The 12530-nt window shown below is 40.5% G+C and overlaps 1 protein-coding gene across 4 annotated transcripts in view; it reads left to right on the forward strand.

Moving 5' to 3' along the window:
* The window catches only part of sphkap (SPHK1 interactor, AKAP domain containing), a 155465-nt gene that overhangs the window by 89302 nt on the left and 53633 nt on the right, over positions 1-12530 (forward strand). For all 4 annotated transcript variants that reach the window (XM_028574486.1, XM_028574485.1, XM_028574488.1 and 1 more), the window contains one exon: positions 4380-4476. In XM_028574486.1, coding sequence (XP_028430287.1) covers positions 4433-4476 — 44 coding nt within the window. In that variant the 5' untranslated portion in view covers positions 4380-4432. The remainder of the gene's footprint in view (positions 1-4379; positions 4477-12530) is intronic.

Here is a 12530-nt window from a genome sequence, read left to right on the forward strand (position 1 = left end):
CTGGCACTTTAACACACATCCATTACAGTATTCCCATTTCCTTTCCCAATTTCTCCACTTGTTTTCCTTGGTTTAATCAATTAATCAATCAACATAATGGAAGGAAAAGGAGAATCACTTTAATACAGGAAGATAAATGAAACAGAAGAGAAGAGACTGATTTTGGCAGGTACTGTGGAGAGACCTGGCACCATACTGAAATCCAACTAACACAAAAACTGCCTGAAGGGCTGCATGGCTGATTCTGTGACGCCGAGTTGCCATCCTGATTTTTCCGCGACATTTTTACTGAAGTCACAATGCCCCCCTGGCCCCACTAACCTCAAACCCTCTCCTTCGTCCTCCTCAGACCCGTCTGAAAGATCTCTTTGAAATAAACCTTAGTTTTCTGACAGTATAAAAAATATTCTTTATATTCCCAACGTTAAAATCATTTCTGAGTGTGTGAAATAAGTTATCAATCACAACAAAGTCAACTATAATCACTTTGTAATTTACTGTAGACGTTCCATGTGGCTCATGACCGAAAGAACGAGATCCAGGGTACAAGCGGCCGAAATGGGTTTCCTCAGGAGGGTGGCTGGCGTCTCCCTTAGAGATAGGGTGAGAAGCTCAGTCATCCGTGAGGAGCTCGGAGTAGAGCCGCTGCTCCTTTGCGTCGAAAGGAGCCAGTTGAGGTGGTTCGGGCATCTGGTAAGGATGCCCCCTGGGCGCCTCCCTAGGGAGGTGTTCCAGGCACGTCCAGCTGGGAGGAGGCCTCGGGGAAGACCCAGGACTAGGTGGAGGGATTATATCTCCAACCTGGCCTGGGAACGCCTCGGGATCCCCCAGTCGGAGCTGGTTAATGTTGCTCGGGAAAGGGAAGTTTGGGGTCCCCTGCTGGAGCTGCTCCCCCCGCGACCCGACACCGGATAAGCGGACGAAGATGGATGGATGGATGGATGGTTCCATGTGGCAATCCCACCTATACAGTTCTCCAGGCATGTTAAAGCAAATGCTAAGTGTAATTTGCAATTCAGTTTCTTCTCAGCATGGTCTAGATGTCATGTTGTGCCAATGTAATAAAACACCTGAGACAGATTGAGGGTGTCACAGCTGTGATGTCTGAAAATTCATGGCATGAATAAGAACATGCGTCAACATTGTGGGAGACGGCTTCAGACAGTGAAATGGCTCGTTAACCTTAACATTTGCCTTGCTGCGAAACAAAGCAATGTAATGTAAAAGGCATGTAATATATAAGTATTGTAATGGGCAAGTTTAATCTATAATCTTTAATCAAAGATTATAGATTCGTGTTTCCATTGGAAGGCTAGTTTAACAAGTCCTCCATTCATGCCTCTTTTTAAAAATCAGTTAGACCTACTTTTTTAAACAGGCGTTTGGTTGACCAGTCCCCACTTTGTTTTATTTTTTATTTTATATATGTATTACTTTATGATATTAATTGTACACTGTTTTAATATGTATGATATTGTATGTTTTATGGTAAGCACTGTGATTATTTTTTTTGTGAGCGCTATATGAATAATTTTACTTACTTACTTACTTGAGGATTGGGATGTTTTGCCTCCACAGGGATGTAAGAAAAACCAAAACACGATATGTACAACCCTGCCAAATGTTTCGTAGAGCGTAAGCCAGGTGTTGTCGTCTGTGTTGGTGTACTTACCAAGAGTATCTTTCAGATTCCATTTTGGCAATTAAGCAGCTCAACTGAAGTGATGACATTTTCATTTACATACCTGCTGTAAGCTATAATCAACATTTTTATAATAACAATGTATCAAATGACAATGTGAATGTTGCTCATTGTGATGTGCAGAGAATTATCATCTGAATCTGCAGCTCCTCCCGGCTTTACGGAACTTTTAAAGTGACTTTTAGCTTATGGTTTAGCTGTCCGGTCCACAAGTTTACTGTTTTGGTTCACTCTCACTGCTTTCATAGTTGCTTTTGACTGCAACAGGCAGCTGTTTTCAGTGAGAAAACTCCCAAACCCACTGTACACTACCTGCTCAGCACCAAGCAGGCAGACACAGTTAGAGACTAGCTGGTATACATAGTGGAGCATTTAGCAGAGCCAGATATTTCCCTCAGGAAGTTGGTGGAAACTAAAAACAGAGCTAAAAGAGAGTGAATGTTGGATTTACAAGAAGGTCAGAAACACGACTCCAAATGAATGATTATGTTGTTGCTCCATAACTGCTGAATGTGTAAATAAGCATTTGTTTGCTAACAAGTTTGTGATAGGAAAAGTTGATGATGGCAATGTTGTGTTCACTTTCTGGTGGCCAAAGGTCTGACCTGAAGGTTTAACCTTTCCTAAAGATGCACAACAAATTCACCAGGGGGCCCATTATTCTGAGGTGGTCTTGAGCAAGACATTACAAAATGAAGAATTTTCTGCAGCGATCAATAAGGCAAATTCATTTGTATTTCCTTCCTAGCTGTGCAGTGCGCATGCATATACCAATACATTGTGTTGTTTTGTCTGTGCCGTAAATACTTTGGAAAAAAAAGTTTGTTCTCTGTGTACCTTCATTGCTGATGTTAAAGGGTGCAATAGTGTGTTTTCCAGTAGTGTAGCCTCTTTGCTTCTTTGGCGGAAGAGACTCTGATGATGTAACATGTACGTATGTTCCCCTCAAAGCTTCAAAGCATCTTGTTCTACTCAGCGTCGGATTAAACTGTCAGAGGTCCCCAGGGCAAACATGAATCTCCTGTTTTTCACACTCTCTATGCATTGTGCACAGTTTTTCTTCCAGACTGGTATACTTCTTGCCCCCAGAGTTGCTGTTTGGTAATTTGAACACAAATTCCTTCAGGAATATGCAACATGTAAGCTCTAAACTGAAATAAAGAAGGTGTTAATACTAGATTCTGACCCAGCAACGTTCTTCAAGACAAACTCATCATGTCAATGAGGGTTTAAAAAAACAAACGGCACTAAATGTCGGGTTAAAATACGTTGTAACTCGCGTTACTGAGATTGTAACGGGTATAACATTACCGACATTTTAATAGTAATGCGTTATATTACTGCGTTACAGCAAAAAGGAATATATTACTGTAATTGCGTTACTTTTGTAACACGTTACTCCCATCACTGGAAATGAACTGAACCGCTCTGCAGTTGTTGAAGCTGCCTGTGAAAAATCCTAGTTTTATACAGTCTATGGTTAAAAGCCAGCATAGACAAAATTTGACAAAATTTATGTTGTTGTTTTTTCAAAGTGTGCAGCGACCGGTTACGACTGCCCCACTATCATTTCTAACCAATCACATAATTCGTCCCACCCTGGCTAGTAGCGATCCAGGTCGTGCGCAATTCAGATTTTACCCGAGTAAATCAAGGAGGGTTAAGCCATTCAAACAAACAGTCAACCTGGGATATACCCTGATTAAGCCATTGGTATGAAAGGGATCTTATTGTCATGGATACAATAATAAACACTTTGTTAAGGTCAGGGAATGATAGTGGTCCTGATTACAAGAAACCAAAGTTGCCTGTTGGTAATTTCCTAACTTAACTAATACACTTTGCTGTTAATTGCATTCATGAGAATTAATCAAGTTTGCATCTGTCTTCAGCATCATCAACAGGATGTGGCCTTACTATTTTACAGGAAGCAATTAATGCGTGTATGTGTGTATATGAGATTAATTTAAGCGTCAACACTAGTCTAATGACTAATGATTAGTGTGTGCTCTGACCTCATTAAAATGCCCAATAACTTCATTAATGTGTGCTGCAACCTAATTACAATTTGCCATGACCTCATCACAGCGCTGTGACAACCACCGGGCTGTGTGATCATTTATTCTGGAATCATACTGACTGACAAACTGAATGAAGTTTCTGTACCTGTTTGTCTACAGTTTGCTGCAGTTTTACAACATAAATGGTAAAATACACATTCGGTGCCTTAGTCTTGCATTGCCAGACCTATCTTCACAGCATTGGAGTATGGTCAATGGGAGGAACATCCGGCACCTGAGAGACGCGCTGGATGTCAGGCTTAATCCCAGCAATGTACATCCGTTGAGCCAGACTAGAGGTGTTTAGGTAATCAACATTAGCATTTGAATGCCTGTGTTTTTGGCTGGACTGTAGCAGAGCACTTACCTTGCACAGCAGCTGGATTCTTGCAAGATCACGTGAGAATGTGTGTGAGAGGTGAAGACACACTGCTGTGCTTTTAAATTGCTTACATCTCAAAACACCTGCCGGATGATGCGGAGGAAAACTGCTGGACAGCGACAACCTCAAAGAAAGGCGGCCCTCTGTTCCCACCTTCTGACTCTGATATAGTGAGTGCATGTTTGTGTGTTTTTATAAGCTCTTTTATCCATTCAGCTATCTTTGTGTATTTCAGGTGAAGAAGCTGAACTGATAACTTAGGAACGTAGGCGAAGAATCGGACTGAAGATGCTGTCATCACTATTTACTGTTCTGCGGACATTCACTGAGCTGTAAGAACTACTACACTTTTTTGTGAATGCCATGTTGTAGATGTATACCAAACGCTATATTATAACTACAGCAAGCAGTGCTTTGGTAAGAAATGGTTGTAGAAGAGCTACAAAATGTGTCAACTATTCATACTATTTTTCCTAGCCTTAAGTTACTTTGCGTGAATTGCTGCTCAAGTAACTCCTTTCACAAAACCGGCAACTGCTGCAGGTGTCTTCCCTTTTTTTCAGTTTTTTAGAAAATAAATGATGGAACAAACAACCACAACACAACCACTTCATAACATTTGAGTCAGCGTTAAGCTAACTTATTTTGTTACTCAAACCCAAGGCATTGTCAGGCAGGCAGCGGTACAGTACTAGGGCTGATTGAAGAAATTCTTAGTCGACTAACACTCATTCAATTTTATTGACTAATCAATTAGTTGATTTAATCGACAGATCTGTAAATCTGAGTTTCTCCGCAAAGAGTCATGCAAAAGCACCACTTTAATTCTTGTGTTTACCAGAGATATGCTCGTACGTTTCTTGGAAATAAGTCATTCAGCATGAAAAAAGCATAAAACATGACTAATCGACTAAAGAAATCTAAGTTGACTAAGACCAAAACGACCGATTAGTCGACTAATCTACTAAGAGGGAGCAGCCCTATAGAGTACGATATCATTATGACCTTATCCTGTTGAAGGTGTAGCAGGCTGTATTTCCCTGTCATCTATTTACCAAAAAGCTCAAAGAAAAGGGAAGAATAACTGAAAGTCACGCCCATAATTCATGATTTAATGGAGTGAGGAAAAACATTCATGCATAAAGAAATGCCTAACCTAGCCTTAAAACAAGCTATCGGAGGCATACAACACTTCTTACTGCATGTGAAAATAAAAAAATTTAAAACTCAACCCTATAACGTAAATCTGAAACTTTAACAGGGATATCCTTTAATATCCCCATTAAAAGATTTAAGGATTAAGGACTTAATCCTTAACTTCACCAAATTTTTTTACACATTAACAAAACATTGTCCTGTCATGTAGCAAATGTTGTTTTGCGTTTGCACTTTTTTGATAGCCGTTTGGTTTTCAGCATAATACATAGTGCTGTCTTTTTGTTCAACCTTTAATTTATATGTTGTCGAACTTCTCCAAACATTACCTTGAACATCACTGAAACGTATTTGACTGATATCTAGTGAGTGGGTACTCTGGCAGCTGTTATTGCTTGGCCCCAAGTTGACATTTTTTGTTGTTAAAACCTTTCAGTTGACCCAAATATTTGCAAAATGCTATTCATTCTGCTTAGTGTTTTTGTTGCTTTCCTGTATCACTATTTTCTATTGCACACACTCTCTCTCTCTCTCTCTCTCTCTCTCTCTCTCTCTCTCTCTCTCTCTCTCTCTCTCTCTCTCTCTCTCTATATATATATATATATATATATATATATATATAGGGATCATTAAATCTCAGTTTGCATTGACTAAACCCATCATAATAATAATAGCCATCCCTTGCATCACTAAAGCATTTTCCCTCCCCACCACATGGGGGCACACTTTGTTGCTCCACCCCACTAACATCTGCCTCCAGTCTTGGGGTGATTACGATACTTAATTGCAGCAATTTATCATTGGAACCCCTAGCCGGTGTCCAGAGGGGACTTGGGAGAGAGGGAGAGAGGAAAATGAAAAGGCAAACACTTATGCATGCACTGGGACTGCTGAGGCAGAGAGCTGGTCATAAAGCCCTAATGGATGTCAGGCTGAAGATACACCTCATCAGCAACAGCACCGATGTCTCAGCAGCACGGCCTGTACTGTATAACAGGTGCCACAACCTCAGAAAAATGAATGGGACAGATGTTGAAAAGAGAGGGAGCGTTGTGTGTTTTATGTAATATTAGAGGGAAGGTGGAAAAGCACTAAGGGATGTTTTGTTGTAAAGGAACACTGGCAGTAGCAGAGGTTGAAATATTGTGCTGTGGGTTGTGCTGCTGTAGGTGATTTGTTTTTTCTTTCAGGAGAAATGACAATGTTCTTTTTCCCCCAGCTTTTTGTGTTATTCTTGTGGGCCAGCAGTTAGATAGGAAAATCGAGAAAAAGACCATGATACATGCAAGCAATGGTAAGAAAAAAACAACATGAACCACAGCATCATGCAGATCAAACCTCAGGGGAGCGCTTTAAAGGACAGAGGTGATAAATAATGAAGGGCATCAGAAACACCTGTTTCTAATGCACTGAGATGATTCTAGGAGTATCACCAGGGACAGACTGAAGTAGGGCAGAAGATAATTGTAGGTCAAAATGTGCTTTGGGAGAAGAACAATGCGGATGTGTATGTGTGCACAGGTGCTTGGATGTTGGTGTTTGTGTTTGTGGACAAGTGTATTATGGCTGCAATAACTGTAACATAAATCCATCTTCAAGAAAATCTGCCTGTACTAACACATCATGAATGCTGATATTTATAATACAGGATTTATTCTTTTAGGTGGCTGGCCCTGAACATTTACAGTGTACCGCCACAATAGCGGCTTAGGCTGTAGGCACAGCGGTGCTTTAGGCTAAATTCTAACGGTGACATGCTATCATGCTCACAATGATGATGCGAATATGCTGATATTTAGTGGATATAATGTTCACCATGTTCATAATCTTAGTTTAGCCTGCTAGCATGCTAACATTTGCTTATTAACAAAACACAAAGCACTGCTGAAGCTGATGGGTTTGTCAGTATTGGACAAATTCAAATGTTGCCCTGATGATAGATGAAAAACTAATGGATCAGCAACATTATAACAATTCATCCTAAGGGGAACATGAATGTATGTACCAAATTCCATGGCAATCCATCCAACAGTGGTTGTTGAGATAGTTTGGATCAAAGTGGTGGACAGACTGACATTACCATCTATAGAACTATACTAGCATGGCTAAAAACACACAATACATTCAGATATAGTAACAACACATTTTTCAGACGTAGACAATGGCAGTGCATTTAATCTCACTGCTTGTGACTGATGTCTGACACATCCCCCAGCCTCCACTACCCTAGTCTTAAAACATTTTAACCATTATGTTGCATTTGCTGACTAATCACACACTGACCCTCGCCTACCATGAGCCCATCTTTTATAGAGGAACTGCCTATTAGGAAATATGGGCTGCATCTGATGTAATACCACCAGCTTGACTGGAGTCGGCCCTCTTTTTGTATATGCAGCTTGAAATCCTGGGTCAAGCGCTTGGCACACAATCTTTTAGCATATTCATATCAATCTACAGTCAAAGCTTCAAAGCTAAACAGAAAGACCGTACTCAGCAGTGATGCCATATGGCATGACACTCCAGCTTGTTCTTCTCGGAGCTGTCAGCCACCAGTGTTGAGGGCAGTGTTCTCGCCTTGTCAGAAACACCAAACAGTCTCAAATCAAGAACTCTTCATTCAAGGATGGTAGGCAGGGTTGTAGTTGGTGCTTGTTGTGCAGGTGTCTGGTGCTGTAAGCATGTAATCAGTGCTCAGGGGGTTATGTCTGAAGTAGACTAATCAGATGGAAAATGGGGCTTCTAACAGCAGGTGTAAATCAGCAATGATTATCTCACTGTCTCTTTCTCCTCTCTTCCTCAGTCTCTCTCTGTTCCTCTCTTGGCATGAATGAGCACAACATTAAGATGAACTATGCTAATGGAATTGTGTCTTCCGACCATGCTGCCCTTGCCGGGCTCCAGGCTTTATCTGGCTTCTTTGCTCTCCGCTTCTTATGTCCTTCCTGCATCACCATTTCTGTCTCACTTTCTTTCATGTCTATCATCTACCTGTATGATTTATGAAACGGGTAGATCTAATATATGCATGAAGGTTTAGGTTCTTAGATATTTAACAGTATAGCTGGGTTAGAGTGTGAAACAAAAAGATCAGAGCAAGATGGCATGACTTATTTCTCCTTTCTTTTAGCTTTTGGTTTTACAGACTATTTTTGCACTCACCTCTGTACCTCATACTGTAAAATGTTTTCTTCTGTGAATGAGAAAAAAACATTGATTTTAAGCTGGGGGACACAAAGAATGACTTTGAATTTCCAAGCTAATGGTGGGTGGTGAGAAAGGCTCTGTTTGCCACCAGGTTCATGGAAACCGGAGCAGCAGGTCAGATGCACTGAGTATGATTTGTGTGTCCGCAGAAAAACTGTGATTCTGTGTCTTGCAGGGCAAAAATCGAGAATTTGCAACCTTTCCACAGGAGAGGGTGAAGGGAGTTGTATTACATTTACTATCACCAGAGGTCTTGCCAGGCCAGTGAAGTGGCTGTTGCAAGTGCCCTTCTTTGCAATTGCAACTGTAACAAACTGGCTATTCAGGGATCTGTTTGAGTGAAACAATGCTCCCAGGGTGAGACATCAGTATCTGTTCCAATACAGTCTCACTGACTAGCAAAGAAAGTTGTCGAAACAGCTCTATGCTTTATTTAAAAAATGGTAACACACACACACACACACACACACACACACATATATATAAATATATCAGTGCTGTCAGTTTAACGCATTATTAACGGCGTTAACGCAAACCCATTTTAACAGCGTCAATTTTTTTATTGCAAGATTAACGTTCATTTTGGCCTAGCAAACTTTGTCGTTTTTTTCACATGCTGTTGCAACAACTAGTAACGTTAGAACAACCACATCACCGGATCTAGCTAGACCGGAAACAAAACAACAGGCACGCTGCACACACTTGTTTGGGCTTGCGAGCCGGCCAAAGAGTAGTAGGCTAACATTACGTTTTGAGTGGATAGCGAGCGCGAGACGCTGAAATGGATCCCAATAAGAAAGTTGCCAAATGGTTTCATTGACAAGACAAAAGTGATCTGTGTGTTTTGTCGTTGTGAACTGAGCTATCATCCCAGCACGTCCAGTCTGAAATACCACTTGATGGCCAAGCACACAGCCGATGCAAATTCTCCGCCTCCTCGTCAAAGCCAGGTGACAATGGATGATTTCAGACAGAAGCACATGGATACCACAACTAAGAACAAACTTACTGCAGCCATAGCTAAATGGGTCCAAGTGAGAATGTTAGTGTGAAATTGAACACTACAGTATATGCCAATGTTGTTTTCATTAAAAAAACATTTGCACAAAGCAAGCCGATCCACTTTTCCATGTTGATAAGAGCATTAAAATGAGAACAAATAATGGGACAAAAAGAAATCAAGGGACATTTAGAATAGATAAAAATGTGCGATTAATTGCGAGTTAACTATGACATTAATGTGATTAATCGCGATTAAATATTTTAATCGTTTGACAGCACTAATATATATATATATATATACTGTATAGAACTGCTGGGTAATGGAAAACACGGCACTAACTGTGCAGCGCTTGTGATTTTCCCCACGAATGTCGCCAAAGACACCTAGTAATACTGCAAATGAACGGGCTTTTGTCAGTGGGCCATAGGATCAATCACTATTGTGTTACCTCATTCAGCAATAGATAGTGACTTAACAGACATTTATTTAAATGAGAAAATGTAATATTATTACTTTACATCACTTTTTTTTTTTAGATATCTAACTGTAACTTACTTTTAACCCTCCATTTTCTTTCTCTCCAGTCTCTGTTTTGTTTCTCCCTCAATATGTACAGTATATATATAAATATAGCTCACATTCCTGTATAAAACGCTGTGCAGTGTTTTGGCATTTAGCTTTCAGATTCAGCGATCTGTTACTCAAATTGGATTTACTGGATTGTATTTTTTTTGTCTCACCGATACCTGACGCAACATGCCCCCACCAACACAGTCCCCCGCATAACATGCTAACAATGACAAACCTAAAATGGTAATGTTTATCAAGTGTAATGTTTACCATGATCACCAACTTAGTTTAATATGTTAGTATTTTGTTAATTAGTTTTTTCTAATTAGCACTAAACACAAAGCACAGCTGAGGCTGATGTTGGTTTGGTTTGGTTTGGTTGGATATTTGGTCATAAACCCAAATATTGGACAAATTAAAAATTTGACCTGATGATGCCGTAGATGAAACCTTCTTGTTGTGATATTTTACAAATGTCACAAACACAAGTCTTTAACAACATGATCATGGTGGTGCCAGAGAAAAAGCAAGAGGATCACCAAAGTCATTGGGATACATCCTTTGGGGAACATGAAAATCTGTATGAATAGTGATCTGTAGTACATGTGTAGTGTCAGATATCGCAGGACCCATATGACATCAGCATATGAAGGACTGTCTGCTAAGCAGCAGCGCAGTCTGGGCTTGCCACATGGAAAAGCAGGAATAATGAGAAGCAGGACTGAGGATCATTAGAGGGTCTTTTTCGCACTGGTGGCTGAAAATGTGTGTGTGTGTGTGTGTGTGTGTGTGTGTGTGTGTGTGTGTGTGTGTGTGTTTCGGGGATCAGCAGGGGACAAGACCATTTTTATTGTTGTGTTGGGAAGTATTGTGGTGTTCATAGTGTAGTAAGTTCATTAAGTGATTGCTGTTCTGAAACACTAAAGTTTTGTTCATCCTCTGCTCTTTCTCTCTCTTTCAGCTACCTTTCTCTTGTTCCATATCCCTGCTCTTACTCACATGTCACTCTTTCACTTCACTGTCTCTCTCTGTGATTTGTGCATACTGCACATATTGTATAGAAATGCATGCATAAGCAACACAAAGCGGATATGAACATATATAGAGAGACGCACACACAATGACACACTGACCAGAATGCCTCAGCAGATGCTGTGTGGTTGTAGGGATCAGATGGCCACTGTTGAATCTGTACTGAAGGAGACAACGTTGTGGTTGTAGACAGTAGGACGCCTGATTAAAACTGGCTTGAGCCATCTGTCCCAGCATCTCTCTGCGCACAGACTGGCTCTGAGACCATTCTGCACACGATTATAAGACACTTTTTACAAGTTTAGATCACTCTGAAAAATGCAGTGTCAACAAAGTCAACATTGTTTCAAGGTTTTAGTTTGATCAAACAAACAAAGCAGCTTTGCTGCAGCTGAAAAGTTAGATGAGAGGATTGATACCACTCTCAGGTCTGAATGAAACATACATAGATATGAAGAAGACTGTCCTCCCCTGAAAACGTTCCCATAAGTCGTTTGTTCAAGCAGCAATTACGACTCACATTTACGTGCCCTCTAGTGGCCGTAGTAATTCTGACGGGAGAAAAGCAGGAAGTAAGGTGATGAAGTATAAGAGCGCCAACTTAACTTTAAGTAACAAACGGAACTACTGTACATCACGTTTGGCGTCTCGTGCTTAACCGGACGTGAAGTAATGTAACAGATACTGATTTTAACCCAAACCGCAATCTTTTTCTAAACTTAATTTCCCAACGTTAAAGATGTGTTTAAAACTGCGACCGTTGCGTTCTCTGGTTTAGGTATGACAATGGAAAATGCTCCTGTGGGTTGTATTTCCTGCCACCGCTAGGGGCGCTAATTTATGATTCTTAGGGTAGGAGTAAACGGTGTATATGGTTGTATGGTTTGGAGGACTTGGTATGAAGCTACAGCGAGGTGGCGGTTATCCTATCTCAGCATAAAGACTGGAAGCAGAGGTGAACAGCTAGCGTGGTCACACATAATCCACCCTACAATCTATCTAAAATTATAAACTAATAATGTTATATTACACTACACAAATATAAAATAACATGAAGTGTAACATTACTAATAATCATTAATAATGTCTATTAACAGTAAAATACTATTAACTAAAGTGTAACATTACTAATAATCATTAATCATCTCATTGTTTGTTAACAGTAAAATAGCAATGATGTCAGAATCAGAATAATGGTCCTCGCAATAGTTAGACTACAGCTCAGATAGTCCCAGCTCAGTGTTAGCTTACTGCCAACTCCCCCAGACGTCTCATTCATGACCTTTCAAATGATTGCTGATTAGGAGCACTCAATCGCCTCTAGCGACGAGAAAAGGGAAGCAGGGAGAGCTGAGGAGAGGAGGAGGAGGGCCATCCTATCTAAACAACAGTGTGTACAGTGAGTATTTTCATTCAGTG

This window comes from Perca flavescens, chromosome 3 (assembly GCF_004354835.1).
Source record: "Perca flavescens isolate YP-PL-M2 chromosome 3, PFLA_1.0, whole genome shotgun sequence".
NCBI classification, from domain to species: Eukaryota; Metazoa; Chordata; class Actinopteri; order Perciformes; family Percidae; genus Perca; species Perca flavescens.